Genomic DNA, 16612 nt, shown 5'->3' with positions numbered 1-16612 from the left:
ATTTCTTTTTATGTTGATAATTGTGGCTCCCATTTAACAAAAACCCACCAATGAGAACTTCATGAGACCAATCAAAACCATTTTGAGTGAATTGTTGGTCTTCTGGAAACTGTTTATTTACTGTATCTGTACTCAATACTTAGTCGAGGCTCCTTTTGCTTTAATTACTGCCTTAATTGAGCGTGGCATGGAGGAGATCAGACTGTGGCATGGAGGAGATCAGACTGTGGCATGGAGGAGATCAGACTGGCATGGAGGAGATCAGACTGTGGCATGGACATGGGCGTAAATTTCATTTAACAGTAGGGGGGGACAATAAATATAAAATTTCTCATGAGCAATTTTTGAAGCGGGACACAAATAATACAGTCAAATTGTACTTATAAAGACTCCGTGTCCCCACAGTGTCCCCACAGTGTCCCCACAGTGAAAAACTTTGCTTTTATCATTATTATTGTAGCATGGAGACTTTATGGCGTCATTATGGTTATTACGTTTTTCTCAGGTTCAATGACAAAGCAAAACAAGGAATTAAATAAAAAAAGTTTAGAAATTGTATTTAAAATGAATGAAGACACTTAAGAACAGAATAGAAATTGATCATAAAAATACAGTGGGGTCAGTTGGGGCATAGCACAGTGCTCATTTAGTAAATGCACAGATAAACAATATGCTAATTGTGTGTTAATGTAAAATTATCATTATACCACTGCATGGGAAACGGCTTTGGTGTGTTAGTGTCTATGTATGTCTATGTGTAGCACTATGCTACAAGCTATTGTAAACAAGCTAACGTTCACTAGATAAGTCATATTTTAATCGCTAATAGAGCAGATTAATGAAAAATTACATCACTAATCAGCATTTTTGCTGCAACTAATTTATGAATGAGTCTGCATCAACTACATTAAAGAGAATCGCTTTATTTAAAGTGAATAAAATACCATAGTTAATGGAGTTGAACATTAATTGGGCTGCAGACACACACCTGACTCGTGTGTGTAGAGCAGGTGAGATGAACACACACCTGACTCGTGTGTGTAGAGCAGGTTAGATGAACACACACCTGACTCGTGTGTGTAGAGCAGGTTAGATGAACACACACCTGACTCGTGTGTGTAGAGCAGGTTAGATGAACACACACCTGACTCGTGTGTGTAGAGCAGGTTAGATGAACACACACCTGACTCGTGTGTGTAGAGCAGGTACGATGAACTGAGAACGCAGGCAGTGGGTCAAACCACTGTGAGAAAGGGGAGGGGGGAACTCAACTGTTTCTAAATGCAGTTTTTTTTTCTACTTACACAATTATTTGGGTATGCATACATATATTTTTCAAATAGAGAGTGCGATATTTTTTAAATTTTCTTTTGGGCGTAAATCCCGGGGGGAATGTCTGGAGGAGATCAGACTGTGGCATGGTTTATTCATCCTTTATTGCACTAACTTGCAGCACATTCTTCCCAGCTTGGTCCTTCTCCTACAGCTCCTCATATGTCTTCTTCTTGGCTTTCACCACATCCCTCTTTACCTGCTGCTGCATCTCCTTGTTCTCCTGCCTACTTTTTTCATCACTCTGTTGATCCCAATTCTGTTTCTCCAACCTCTTTCTCCTTCTGCTCTCCTGCACTTCCTCATTCCACCACCACGTCTCCTTGTCTTGCTTTCTATTTCCAGATGTTACACCAAGAACCTTTCTAACTGTCTCCCTCATCACTTCTGCAGTAGTTCCACAATCATCCAGCACCTCTTCACCACCACCGAGCTCCTGTCTGACCTCTTCCCTGAACCTCACACTACACTCTTTCTCCTTCAGTCTTCACCATCTTATTCTTATTTCAGTTCTTACCCTCCTCCTCTTCTTCTTCACCTCCAAAACCATCCTACAGACCACTATCCGATGCTGTCTAGCTACACTGTCACCCTGCCAACACCTTACAGTCTCCAATCTCCTTCAGGTAGCATCTCCTACATAGAACATAGTCCACCTGTGTGCACCTTCCTCCACTCCTATACGTCACCCTATGATCCTCCTTCTTCTTAAAATACGTGTTCACCACTGCCATTTTCATCCTTTTAGCAAAATCTACCACCATCTTCCCTTCCACATTCCTCTCCTTAAAACCATACCTACCCATCACCTCCTCATCACCTCTGTTCCCTTCACCTACATGCCCCTTAAAGTCTGCACCAATCACCAATCTTTCATTCCTAGGTTCACCTTCTACCACTTCATCTAACTCACTCTAGAAGTTTTTCTTCTCCTCCATCTCACAACCCAATGGTGGAGCATAGGCATGTAGTGATGTTAGTGATGTTTCCCTTCTAGGCATTGATGAATATTGCCAGCTGCACAAATATATATCGTTCTTTCACCTCAGTTGACCTGGTTATGTTTATTATCTACAGTGCAGAAGGAAAGTGGTCACAGAGCTTTACTTTTTCCACATTTTGTTATGTTACAGCTTTATTCCAAAATTGATTAAAATCATTATTTTTCTTAAAATTCTACAAACAAAACCACATAACATTTAAAATCTTTGCAAATGTATTACAAATAAAAAAAAATTAAAATAAAATCTCGTACATAAGTTTTCACAGCATTTGCCATGATACTCAAAATTGAGCTCAGGTGCATCCAGTTTCCACTAATCATTCTTGAGATGTTTCTACAACTTGACTGGAGTCCACCTGTGGTAAATGATTGGACATGATTTGGAAAGACACACACAGAAAAATATCTGCAGCATTTAAAGTCCCAATGAGCACAGTTGCCTCCATCATCCGTAAATGGAAGAAGGTTGGAACCACCAGGACTCTATTTCTACAGGGGAGCCACTAGGCCAAACTGAGCAATCAGGGGGAGAAGGGCCTTGGTCAGGGAAGTGACAGAAAACCCGATGGTCACTCTCTAAGAGCTCCAGCATTTCTCTGTGGAGAGAGGAGAACCTTCCAGAAAAACAACCATCTCTGCAGCATTCCACCAATCAGGCCTGTATGGTAGAGTGGCCAGACAGAAGCCACTCCTCAGTAAAAAGCACATGACCGCTCGCCTGGAGTTTGCCACAAGGCACCCTAAGGACTCTTAAACAAAGATAAAACTCTGGCCTGAATGCCAAGTGTAATGTCTGGATTATCAAAGTAAGTATTAATAAGCAGCACAGAAGAAATTGATCCTGTATCTCTCACATGATCACTCAGGAATGTTGATGGTGCAGTAGAAGGAATACTTTATTTCCCATGTTTGTGTTATATCCTGGTTCTCAGTTTTAATTATGCAGTCATACCCAAAGCTGTTTATACCCAAGACTCAGCAGTGCTTTAGTGGGTGAAATCACTTGGACAATGAAGTAAAAGTAAATTAGTATTTATACTGAACTCAGATTGTAGCATTAAAATATTTCATTTGTCACTTACAAGAATTATGATGAATGCTGCCCCTAGTGGCTGTATAGTATTACAATAACAGGTTGAAAAAAATCCCAAGGCATGTGCATTTAGAGACCTCACCTTTAACCTTAACCAGAACTGGAGCCCTGCTATGTGGTCTGGTTCCTGTAGGGTGTCACTGAGGAACTGTTTGTGAATAACAATTCCTTCATCTTCAGCAAGCAAATAAATTGCCACACAGTGTTTATAGTGCTGTATTAACAGTGTTTATTCTGACTAATCATTGCCGTTCTTCAGTGAATCTTCTGGTTTCGTGGCATGAACTTCCGGGTCAGTGGCCATCTTGCCATTTTTCCCACACTACCTGGTATTTAAGGACACCTAAGACATTTACACAGAACCAGATTGTAAAATGTCCACTGAGAGTCCTGATCATCACACTTCAGCTCACGTTCCCACAGAATACAATTATCTCAAGTAGCTGTTCAAGAAGAGTGGCCTTCCCAAAATTCCCAAAAAACTCCTCAGTGCCATATGCACTCCTTGTCGATTGTGAAAAACAATGCAATTTAAAAGAATATCCAAGAAGATCTCCAGAACGGTTACACGGACATTTACATTTTACGGCATGTAGTAGATACCCTTATCCTGAGCAACTTTCCATGAACACACTCCAAAATCTGGGAAACATCTTCCCAGAACAGTGGAGGTTATTATACCAGCACATGGTCCTTTAATGTAAAATGGGATGTTAAAAAGTTATATAACAATCTTATGGCCATGTGTCAACAAATGATTGTTTATAAAGTGTAATTTATTTATATAGAGCAGGGGTCACCAACGTGGTGCCCGTGGGAACCAGGTAGCCCACAAGAACCACATGAGTACCCCATGGGCCTTTTCTAAATATAGCTGTTTTCTACTTTGTTAAATTATTGTCAATAATTATTGTGAGAAATCATTAACATGATCAGTGTCTTCACATAGATGAATATCATTAATTATTAATAAAACATAATAAAATGTAAATTGAGCAAATATGTTATTTCAGATCAAACTGAAACCTCTGTGTATCAAACTGGAAGCCCTTCACAATTAAGGTTGGTGACCCCTAATATAGAGAATGTCTCACTGCTGAGAAGGTCATGTGACTCTCAAAGAGATGATCTTACCTCAGTGTCTCTAGTTTACAGAACAATTTTTTTTTAATATTGGGATTTTAAACTGGGAATGTAGTTGAGTCCATGACACTAACCGGAAGACCAACAAAACTATTGAAGGTAACAAAAAATAGCCTGCACCTTTTGATCGACTTAATCATGTACAGTATCTCAAAAGTGTTAATGTACAGGTGGGCTTTATTGTCATTTTTTATGGAATTTACAACGGAATGTTTTATACTTTACACTCACAGTCTATAAGAAAACACTGACAAATAAAAAAAATAATTACAAAACGGAAAACCAATTGTGCTTTACTAAAAAGTTACAACTTAAATGAAAATTTCTAAATAAGGAGAGCGACATGTTAAATATAGAAAAATGTTTTACACTGTACACTCACAGTATGTAAGAAACATAGTTATAGATGTACTAAATATTACAAAACGGAAAACCAATTGTGCTTTACTAGGAAGTTAAAACTCAAATTAAGATTTTTAAATAAGGAGAGCGACATGAACATGTTAAATAAAGAAAAATGTTGTACACTTTACATTCACAGTATGTAAGAAACATATTAATAAATGTACTAAATATTACAAAACGTACAAAATTTATGCTTTACTAAAAAGTTACAACTTAAATAAAAATTTCTAAATAAGGAGAGCGACATGTTAAATAAAGAAAAATGTTGTACACTTTACACTCACAGTATGTAAGAAACATAGTTATAGATGTACTAAATATAAAAAAAACGGAAAAACAATTGTGCTTTACTAGGAAGTTAAAACTTAAATTAAGATGTTTAAATAATAAACATGACAAGAACATGTTAAATAAATAAAGACATGTGCATTTAGAGACCTCACCTGGAACATTAACCAGAACTCAAGTCCTGCTATGAGGTCTGGATCCTGTAGGGTGTCACTGTGGAAATGTTTGTACATCATAATAACAATTATTTTATATTCAGTAAATGTTTAGTCCTGATATTATTTCTGCAGCACTGCTCTCTTAAACACACATGAAGAATCACACCAAGCACAGGAACACGTCTCTGTAAAACCACCAACATGGTCTTCAAAATACATGTCCAGGAAACACCTCTGTGATGGAGCACATCTAATAAAAATCTCTTCATTGGAATCTGCACCAGATGAAAATTGTTTACATCCTAAAAATAAAAAAAAAGAAGGTTTATATTGAAGCTGACAGGACGAACATTAACATTAAACATTAGTGTCATTTTAAATACAAAACGCAGTCATGAAGAAAATGACAATGACTCAGAACTGAACCTGAACCTGTTTCTAATCAAAAACTCTTTATGGAAAAAGGACCAGGCTACTTTTACTGATCTTCTGAATACACATTAACACTAAATACACATAAAATTATATTAATAGTTAAAAAAAATCTTTTGTATGTTTATCTGAAATATGTATAACTCACATCAGGATCTGGAGTTTGTAACGTTTATCATCTTTAAGACTGGAGAGCAGCTTCTTTTCAGAGTCTTTGAGTTTATTTCCAGACAGATTAAGTTCTCTCAGGTGTGAGGGGTTTGATTTTAGAGCTGAAGCCAGAGCAACACAACCTTCATCTGTCACACCACAATTACACAACCTGCAGTGAGACAATAACACACACTTCACTCTCTCAGTTCAGGAACATGACTTTCAGCACAGCTCTTCTTCAAATACACTATTAGGGAACGTGTCTTAATAAGAAGCAGGTCATGTGACTCTCAGAGAGATGATCTCACCTCAGTTTCTCCAGTTTACAGTGAGGATTCTCCAGTCCAGCAGAAAGACGCTTTACTCCTGAACTTTTGAGTTCATTCTCAGTCAGATCCAGTTCTCTCAGGTGTGAGGGGTCTGATCTCAGAGCCAAAGCTAGAGCATCACAACCTGCCTCTGAGACACCACAGTTACGCAACCTACAGAGAAACAATGACACACTCTTCACTTTCTCAGTTCAGGACACACAGGATGATCTTCATCAGCACAGTCACCACAGCCCTAAATCTGTATTACTGGATGTTTTATCGGTTTCATCATGTGCAGCAGTAAAAGACCTTGTGAGATTATTGACTATAGTCTTTTATTTGAAGCTCATGTAGATAATATTACTATAATGAGAAATATGATCTCCTAAGCTAAGTTCTTTGTTGGGTTCTTAAATAAAAAAAAATACTACAGCAGGGGCAGAGCTTTTCCTTCTAAATCACCACAGTTATGGAACAGCTCTCCAATTAATGTTCAGGACTCAGACACAGTCTGGGTGATAATGTTGAGAGTGAAACTCTCGTTGTTTTCAATAGTTTTTATCATCAAGTTGTTTTTTTAATAAATTTAGCCACGCAGTGTTTATAGTGCTGTATTAACAGTGTTTATTCTGACTAATCATTGCAGCTGTTAACATCAGTACCATCAAGTACTTACAAAAAACACTAATCAAATTGTGATCAATTAAATGATTTTCCTCCTTAAGATGCTGAACCTAAAACATCTGCTTCAGTTTCACTATAAGTGAATGTGTGTTACTGAGGAGCAGGTCATGTGACTCTCAGTGTTACAGAAGATCTTACCTCAGTATCTCCAGTTTACATTGAGGATTCTCCAGTCCAGCAGAGAGATGCTTCACTCCTGAGTCTCTGAGTGTATTTCCAGTCAGTTCCAGTTCTCTCAGGTGTGAGGGGTTTGATCTCAGAGCTGAAGTCAGAGCAGCACAACCTTCATCTGAGATTTCACAACCACACAACCTGCAGAGAGACAATGACACACACTTCACTCTCTCAGTTCAGGACATGCAGGATGATCTTCATCAGCACAGTCACTACAGCCTTTTAACTTTATGATAAATGCAAACTTTAAAGAAGAATAGAAAATGAAAAAACTGCATTGTGAGAGAGTGATGAGATTAAGCACCAGCAGATTTTATCAGTGTTACAGTGAAATAGACCTGAAATCTTTCATCAGTTTCAATATAGAACGTGTCTTACTGAGGAGCAGGTCATGTGACTCTCAGAGAGATGATCTTACCTCAGTATCTCCAGGTTAAATTGTGGATTCTCCAGTACAGCAGAGAAATGCTTCACTCCTGAGTCTCTGAGTTTATTCCCAGACATATCCAGTTCTCTCAGGTGTGAGGGGTTTGATCTCAGAGCTGAAGTCAGAGCAGCAATACCTTCATCTGACATATAAAATCGGCACAAGCTGCAGAGAGACAATAACACACACTTCACTCTCAGTTCAGGACACACAGAACAGCTCAGTAGGAACTTTTTCATCAGAGAAACACTGCAGATCTTAATCACTATAAAATACATGATTTTAATCATTAATTATGTGAGAGCAACAGATACAAATACACAGTAACAGTAAAATAAATATTTATTGTATTTCTTTTGTGCATTCTGAGGCCCCTTTCTGTCTGTGGACCAAAAAGCTCAATTTCCTTTAAATTACTGAGGTAAATGAATGCTTTGGATGCAGCAGAATAAGCAGATCTGTCTAAGTTCTGTTGGCACAAGGACAGTTCATAGGAAAGTAACGGCAAAAAAATCATGTTACTGCAAGCTGAGGTCTGCACTCTCACTCAAGCTCTTGTTGCCGGTAACCAAACCCAAGCTTCAGCCTTCCTACCTACGTGCATGCCATTCTTCAGCGAGTATTAGGCTCTTCCGGTTTCGTGGTGTGCCCTTCCGTTTTATGGCACACGCTTCCGGGTCGATGGCCATCTTGCCATTTTTCCCACGCCACCCAGTATTTAAGGACACCTAATACTTTTACTCTGGGCCAGTTTATCTCACCAGCTTCCTATGTCCCTGAGAGTACTCTTGCCACCCTGCCTGTTATTTGTTCCTGATTCTGACCCTGTTCCTGTTCCTGATCCCTGCTCTGCCTCTGCTCTGGTTTGAACTTTGGACTGTGAGTGTAACAGCTTAATACTACAATGCTCCTTTGATATAATTCATGTCCAGCACCTAGAAAATGTACCACTTCATGGACTTTCTGACAATTATTGATGGCTGTGTGGAACCAGGGTGGTGAGGTGATATCCACATTCACACGCTTTATAAAATTGTTTCTGTGTGGTTTTGACCATCTCTCCAAAGGAAGAGAGGCCAGGGAGCTATTGCTCATTTTAAAACAAGGCATTTAAGAAAATACACTTGAATTCTGTACTGCCGCTTTTAGAAACAGGTGGCACGAGATGGCTATAAAAGCAGGCTTTCCACTGCAGTTTGAATCCAAACATTTTCAAAGAAATGGCTTTCTGAGAAGAAAATTGATGCTAGATTCATAGTAATTCACCTATGTTGCTGCTAAACTGAAACTTTGTCATGCTGTCTGCTTTTACCCTAACAAAAGTGAAACTCAACAGCCAATGGGAAATCTCACCATGACTGCGTTAATTCTCCATTAACATACTTTCACACTGGAACTTATAATGCAACGTCCAGGCAGTTCTTCTGTTCCAGAAATTTCATTGATCAAAACACCATTACATGTCTCAACATTCAACAAAACCACTGCCCTCACTCATGAATATTTCATCAATTAAGGACTCAGGTCAGCACATTCTCTGGTCAGCACATTACCAGCTGGCCAGTCACCATCAGTGTCTACATTTTTCACAATAACTATGGCAAGCATGTCCACTGAGAGTCCTGATCATTACACTTTAGCTTATGTTCCCACAAAAGACAATTATCTCAGGTAGGTGTTCAAGAAGAGTGACCTTCCCAAAAACGGATCCTATGACTTGCAGTGGAAGGTCTGCCAGAAACATCAACTCCTCAGTGCCATAAGTACTCCTTTTCTATTGTGAAGAACAATGAAATTAAAAAGAATATCCAAGAAGATCTCCAAAAGGGTTACATTGACATTTTTTTTGCCATTTGGTAGATGCGCTCATCCTGAGTGACGCACTCCAAAATCATCATCCCAGAACAGTGGAGGTTATTATACCAGCACATGGTCCTTAAATGTAAAATGGGATGTTTAAAAGTTACATAACAATCTTATGGCCATGTGTCAACAATTGATTGTTTATAAAGTGTCATTATATAAAGAATGTCTCACTGCTGAGCAGGTCATGTGACTCTCAGAGAGATGATCTTACCTCAGTATCTCTAGTTTACAGTGAGGATTCTCCAGTACAGCAGAGAGACACTGCACTGCTGAATCTTTAAGTTTATTCTCAGACAGATCCAGTTCTCTCAGGTGTGAGGGGTTTGATCTCAGAGCTGAAGTCAGAGTAGCAAAACCTTCATCTGAGACATCACATCTACGCAACCTGCGGAGAGAAAATAACACACTTCACTCTTTAGTTCAGGACACACAGATTAATGAGGAGCAGGGATTAGATTAATTAAAGAAAAAAACTACAAAGTAACAGTTTATGCTGTTTTTGTGTGTCTGTGTGTATGGGAAGATGAGACGCTATGAAATATTGAGCTGAGGTTCTGTCCAGTGTTCTGTGAGTAAATATACTACCTCTGGGAGAAATTATTCATAAATGTGGTATCAGCTTACAGCTTACACCAGATGAGAGATACCAGTTTAATAAAGTTGTGTAATGTGTAAAAAATCATTGAACAGTGTATGCTTAACTTCTTCCTACTTCATTCTGCCAAAAAAGAAGTATTTTTACTAGGACCACATGCAGCTAGAATTTTCATATCCAAACTGGGAGAGTGCTATCCGGGGCAGGCGAGAGGCAAAACAGGGTAATCCAAATAAGGTCGATACCAGGAGACAGATCTGGCACAATGGCAGGATTCTCAGGAATGCATAGAATCAAAAGGTAATCAGGCAAGGACTTAAGTAAACAGCATCCTTAAATAAGGGAGAAATGGCCAAAGTCCTGGAGGCACTAGGATTGAGATGGCTGCCAACAAAAAATGAGTGCCACAATCCCAGAAGTAAGCAAGCTTGCACGCTTAGATGGGCTTGACACATGCAACATGGAATATTGGATGGACACGGTGGACCCCAGGGAGGTTGAGATGGATGGCCATAGGGTTGAGCACCCTGGAAATAGGAAAGGGTCCAACAAATCAAGATGTGAGCTCTCTACAGGCAGCCTTTAAAGGTAAGTCTCAGGTGGGCAGCCAGACCCTCTGACCTACCCAATACAGAGGTGCAGGACCCCGCTTGCGATTGAGCCATTAAGTCTGGCCATTGGTTTTTGAATGGAAAGCTGAGCACAAGCTGTTGGTAATCCCCAACACACGACAGAACTCCCTCCAGAAGTTGGTGGTTTACAGCGCCCCCTGGTTTGAGACAATTTTACAATTGAAGCCATGGAGGCGGAACACAAGCTTTTAAATGGGCAGCCTCTTTGGCAGACGGTAGCTTGGGTTGAGGATGAAGGAGGCTACCGAGAGGACGACAGTGAGGACAGTAGACAGTAACAAAATCCATGGTAAGGTGAGACCATCGGCATCTGGGCACCAGGAGTGGGTTTAGCAATCCATCGAGTGTGGCCCTTGGTTCTTTGTGCCATGCACAAATTTTCAGATGTCCTTCCTGATGGAAGGCCACCAGAAGCACTGTTGCATAGTGCCAGGAAGTGGGCCCACCACAGGTGGCAAAACGGGCGAGAGATATGCCCCCACTAAAGGACCTGGAAGTGAAGCTGATCAGGAATGAAAGGGGCATTGTTAGTATAGTCGTCAAGGACCAGTAGACCGACCGAAGCATTCTCGACCTGCCTCTTACTGCCTAGGTGGAGGGCACGTACTGTCACCAATGGAGGATGTTCAGAAGGACTCTCATCATTATCTTTGGAGTAGAGCAGGGAGAGCGCATCAGGTGTGCCATTATTTTGACCTAAGGTGCTAAGACAGGGTTAAGTTAAACCGGCAAAAAAAACAACTGCCCCCACTTCCTGATCAGAGGCATCTACCTTGATAGTAAACTGGGCTGTGTTAGGTAGGGCCAGAGGGGTAGAGGTAAACAAGAGCTTTAGTTTGTTGAAAGCCTCATCTGCTTTGAGCATGTATTAAGGTGAGTTAAGTTGATAAAGGGGTGCAACAATAGAGCTGTAGCCTCTGATGAACTCCCGGTAGAATTTGGAGAAACCCAGGAACCTCAGGAGTTGTCTACAGGATTCAGGACAGGGCCAGTCAGCAACTGCCTTTATTTGCACTGGGTCCATCTGCATGCAGCCAGATGAGAGGATAAAGCCCAATAATGAGGTGGTGAAGACATGGAATTAGCATTTTATGGCCTTAACATACAGCTGATTCTGCCAGAGGAGCTGGAGAAAGGTCCAGACATGCTGTATGTGTTCCTCCAGGGAGCGGCTGAAAATGAGAATATCCTCCATGTAGACGAAGACAAAGTGATTGAGCATACCACCAGTGCACTGGTGAGGCTGAACGGCATAAGCAGGTACTTTTAGTGGCCTGAGGGATCTCGGATCCCCACAAGGTGGAAAGCGTTGTGCATATCCAACTTGGAGAAGATAGTGGCTCCATGGAGGAGCTTAAATGTGATCAGCGTGATGGGTAAAGGATACCAGTTATTACTAGTGATGTTTTCGAGCCTGCGGTAAATCAATGCATGGGTGAAGTTTAAATACATTACACTGTGTCAGAAAGGCCCAAGATTTTCCAGGTTCACCAGAGTCTGGGTAGCGGTAGTTGCAGTTCGGGGTATGCATTGGAAAGGGGGTAGTGGGTCCAGCAGTTGCAGCTGGAGGTGCCAGTGGGGGTCAGAGTCTGCGACTTATGTCAAGTCAAGTGGCTTTTATTTTTGGAGTGCTGTGGTCAGTTCCTGAAGTTGCTGCTCATTGGAGATGAGGTGTACATGGGGTCCATAAATAGCCAGATAATTCTGTCAGGGGCGCAATATGTAGGACCCAAATGCAGGACACAGACAGAATACAATGAAAATCTTTAATGAAGACAACTACCAGGAAGCAGTGAAAAAAAAAAAAAAACAGATCCAATGCCCAAGCAGGCAAATGAACAATAGTTTTTATATATATATATATATATATATATATATATATATATATATATATATATATATATATATATAATGTTTTGCCTTTTTATACCAACTCTTTTAGGACTTTATTATCTGATAGCACAGTGCTTTATTTAAGAACGGTCTATGCAGGGCAGACAACACACGATAATCCAAACAAGGCCGGTAAAAGGAGACAGATCACGCAGAATGGCGGGGTGTATCTCAGGAAAACTTAGAACCAAGAAATAATCTGGCAGAGAGTTAGTGAAAACAGCATCCTTAAATATCGACGAAATGGCCAGCATCCCTTAAGGCACAAAACAGATGCTGAACTTAAAATAAGCATTGCAATCCCAAAAGTGCATGCCATGAAATAGAAAGTGTGTTGCTAATCCTGAATTCATGACAAAATCTGGAAATGTAAGAAGTACTTGTCTATCCTCCAAACTTCAAGATGGAAAGACAAAAAAAAACAAATGTCCAAGAAAGATATATGTTGTTGTTGATGGATGCTCAAGTAAAACAAAATGATTGGCCAATGGGACCTGGTCAGAATCGCCGTGGTACTAGGGTAGGCCAGGGAGGACTCCAAGCGGAGCGACAGCCCTGGTGGAGAGCCGGAACCGGACGAAGCCCATCCCGAAGACATGGTTCAAAACCACGCCCCCAGCGGAGGTTTGAAACGGCGTGCAGCTCACCGTGGAGGCCGGGCATGGAGCGGAACCGTCTGCAAAGACTGGAGGCAGGGCGAAGGCTGGAGATGGAAAGACGTCTTTAGCGGAGGCGGAGAGATGGGTCCAGCGTAGGACAGGGACCAAGCTGCGACCTTCATGGCAGAGACCAGAGACCAAGTGACGCCCTCGGTAGCAATCAGGGGTGGATTGACACCCACTGGGGAGGTCTGGAGTGGAGTGATGTCCAGCACGGATGACTGGAACGTAACGATGTCCACCCTGGTGACCCGGAACGGAGCGACACCTTCGGCGGAGACCTGGACCGAAGGGGTGCCAACCACGGAGGTCAGGAGCGGAGCAACGTCTGTAGCAGAGATCGGAGAATGAGTGATGCACTCGGTGGAGACTGGGCGCAGAAAAACGTCCCCGGTGGTGTCCAGAGGCCGAGTGACGCCCACGGCGGAGATGAGGAACGCTTTGACACCTTCGAGGAGTTTGTAGGCTGTGGTGCCGGCTCTGGAAGCGACCTGGGGCTGTCAGAGGAACCGTGGGTTACCATGCCACCGTCATAGGCAGTCTGTGGCAGTACGACCTCCTTATTGCGACCAGGCGGCGGTGCGACGTCCCTTTCGCGGCCAGGCGGCAGTTCAACGTCCCTTTCACGGCCAGGCGGGCGGTTGACATCCCTTTCGCGGCCAGGCGGCGGGTCGACGTCCCCTTCGCAGCCAGGCGGCGGTTCGACGGCACCCTCGGTGGGACACTGGAGCCGAGTGGAGCGCTCTGAGTAGCCCAGGAGCAGAGTGGAACTCTCGGGGGAAACTCTGGAGCGGAGCTGAGCTCACCTGGGGTCTCTGGAGTGGAACTGAGCTTTCCGGGAGGTCCTGGAGAGGAACTGAGCTCTCCTTGAAGCCCTGGAGCAGAGAGGAGCTCACGAGGACTCCCTGGAGCGGAGAGGAGCTCACCGAGATGCTCTGTGGATGTCAGAGAGGAGCTCACTTGGAGGTCCTGGGGCGGAGCTGCACTCACCTGGAGGCCCTGGGGTGGAGCTGTGCTCTCTTGGAGGTCCTGGAGCAGGGTGAGGATCTCTTGGAGACCCTGGGGCAGAGCGGGTCGACGTCCCCTTTGCAGCCAGGCAGCGGTTCGACATCCCCTTCGCAGCCAGATGACCTGTCCTGGGCCGGAGCGGAGCTCTCCGTGAAACTCTGGTGCGGAACAGAGCTCTCTGGGAAACACTGGAGCGGATCTGTGCTCTCGGGAGCAGGAGAGAGATGGTGGAGATCTGCGGTGACCATCCCTAGTTCCCTGGTGGGAAGGATGATAAACCGGGCGCATGAGCCGAATTCGCCTCCAGTCCCAAATTCGCGCTTTTGCCTGCTTCAGTGATGTAAGAGGATGAATAAACGTCCATGTACTCACCGACGCTCCGTATAAATCTGCCCCACTCTGTTATATTGCCGGAAAAGTGGGCCGAGAATTCCATCAGACTTGCAGGGGGGGCGTGGCGCGGCCGCGCTTGCACATTCCCGAGCCGGCGAGAATGAAACGGCCGTGTGCTTCTGGGTGTTTCCAGAGGCATAGCTTGGCCGTTGCTTCATCGTGGCACAGCGAATCCTCCATCCGAGGTTTGGATCGCGCTGGGACCACGGCGGCAACCCCAATCATGTCCCTGTCTTCTTTTTCCTTCCTTTTTTTAATTTTTTAAATTTTTCTTTTCAGGAGGTTCGTTATTCTGTCAGGGTGCGCGTGAAACAGGAGGCGGGAGCCGGAGTACAGCTTGCTCGGGTTTTAATGACAGGAGTGAGGGAGAGAGATATACACAAGCACACACACACGCACGCGGCAGTCCTTCGGTTGAGAAAGTCCGAGGTGCGCTTGGGGAGAAGTGTAGCTGATCCGAGATTGTGGAGTCCGAATGGAACGGATGCATAGAGTCCTGTGTGAAACCCGGAACACAAACATACAGCAGTACGTAAAGTCTAACACATACATAGAACCCACACATTCAATAACGAACAAGGGAGGGAGTGAGAGTGAGGAGCTTATGTAGAAGCGGGGTGGAGTGATGATGAGCCCCAGGTGAGCATAGTTAAGCCTGGAGCTCCAGGAGAGCGGAGGCATGAGAGCCACAAAAAGGGGCGTGGCAGGTGGATCCCTGACACTTACAAAGGTAATTTCAAGTGCTGACAGTGAAAGTATTACAGATGTACTTCTTCTTTCCTATGAGAAATAACTTAATAATCTAAACATATTTAAAATGTGAATGTTTAAACAAAACTAATATTGGTGTGACAATGTTTATGAGACAGTGTTCTGTCTATTGTCAGGTCAGGATATACAACTGCCACCAATTTGACATTTTCTGTACATGAGCAGAGCTAGTTAAGTTTGTTTAATTGTCAGTCTGCAAAATCGGTTTCAATTCACTTTGCAGACAGTGATGGAGAAAGATATGCCTGACGATCATTTGTTCATAACCTATAGGAGTGTTGTTTATTGTATTTTAGTTTTACAAAAGGAAAACGCAGTAACCATAAAACTAAACACTGGACAGCACAAATAATCTTTTAGCTTTGATATTTTTTTATTAGTGTTATATGATACAGTATTAACAGTGTGGTCAGCTATTAAAAAATACTAAGAAATTATTTCAATTGTAAATCATTATTTTGACTAATCACTGCAATCCTAAACATCAGTAACTATGATGATCTTACCTCAGTGTCTCCACTTTACAGTGAGGATTCTCCAGTACAGCAGAGAGACACTTCACTCCTTTATCTCCAAGTGTATTCCCAGTCAGATCAAGTTTTTTCACATGTGAGGGGTTTGATCCCAGGGCTGAAGTCAGAGCAGCACAACCTTCATCTGAGACACCACAACCACACAACCTGCAGAGAGACAATGACATTTTCACATTTTTTAAACGAAAATACTTTTTTTACTGTGTGTGCAGTGAATATGTGTGTGTCTGTGTGTGTGTGTGTGTGTGTGTGTGTGTGTGTGTGTGTGCGTGTGCATATGTGCGCATGTGTGTGTGCATGTGTGCGTATGTGTGTGTGTCTTTTGTCTGCTCTTCCATTGGCAGGATATGTCATATGACAGTTGAGTCCCAGTCAGCAGTGATGATGGTCTCCTGATTGTGGTCCAAGAACAACAAACCATAAACCAGAGATGTGAACTGTGCGCTTAAAACTCAGCAGAATATAAGAACTTGAAGGCTGTCACATCTGGAAAGATCTAACACAATGGCCTTCTAAATCTATACACTGGTCTATACACGTGTTACAATCATGTCAACTTGGATCAAAATCTCCTTCATGGAAAAGGAATGTTACATCTTGTGAAATCCATGTCATAAAGAATTGAGGATGTTATCAATGCAAAGGGAGACTGTTCTTAG

The 16612-nt window shown here is 42.5% G+C and overlaps 1 protein-coding gene across 6 annotated transcripts in view; it reads right to left on the bottom strand.

The window, feature by feature from the left end:
* Positions 1–4749: 4749 nt before the first annotated feature.
* LOC124376415 (NACHT, LRR and PYD domains-containing protein 12-like) overlaps positions 4750–16612 on the bottom strand; it is a 37069-nt gene continuing 25206 nt past the window's right edge. For all 6 annotated transcript variants that reach the window (XM_046835489.1, XM_046835490.1, XM_046835488.1 and 3 more), the window contains 7 exons: positions 15927–16100; positions 9681–9854; positions 7595–7768; positions 7141–7314; positions 6316–6489; positions 6003–6176; positions 4750–5724 (listed from right to left, as the gene is read on the bottom strand). In XM_046835489.1, the coding sequence (XP_046691445.1) occupies positions 5718–5724; positions 6003–6176; positions 6316–6489; positions 7141–7314; positions 7595–7768; positions 9681–9854; positions 15927–16100 (1051 nt within the window). In that variant the 3' untranslated portion in view covers positions 4750–5717. The remainder of the gene's footprint in view (positions 5725–6002; positions 6177–6315; positions 6490–7140; positions 7315–7594; positions 7769–9680; positions 9855–15926; positions 16101–16612) is intronic.

This window comes from Silurus meridionalis, chromosome 22 (assembly GCF_014805685.1).
Source record: "Silurus meridionalis isolate SWU-2019-XX chromosome 22, ASM1480568v1, whole genome shotgun sequence".
NCBI lineage: Eukaryota > Metazoa > Chordata > Actinopteri > Siluriformes > Siluridae > Silurus > Silurus meridionalis.
The sequence above is the reverse complement of the archived record's forward strand: the minus strand, read 5'-3'. Positions and strand labels throughout refer to the sequence as shown.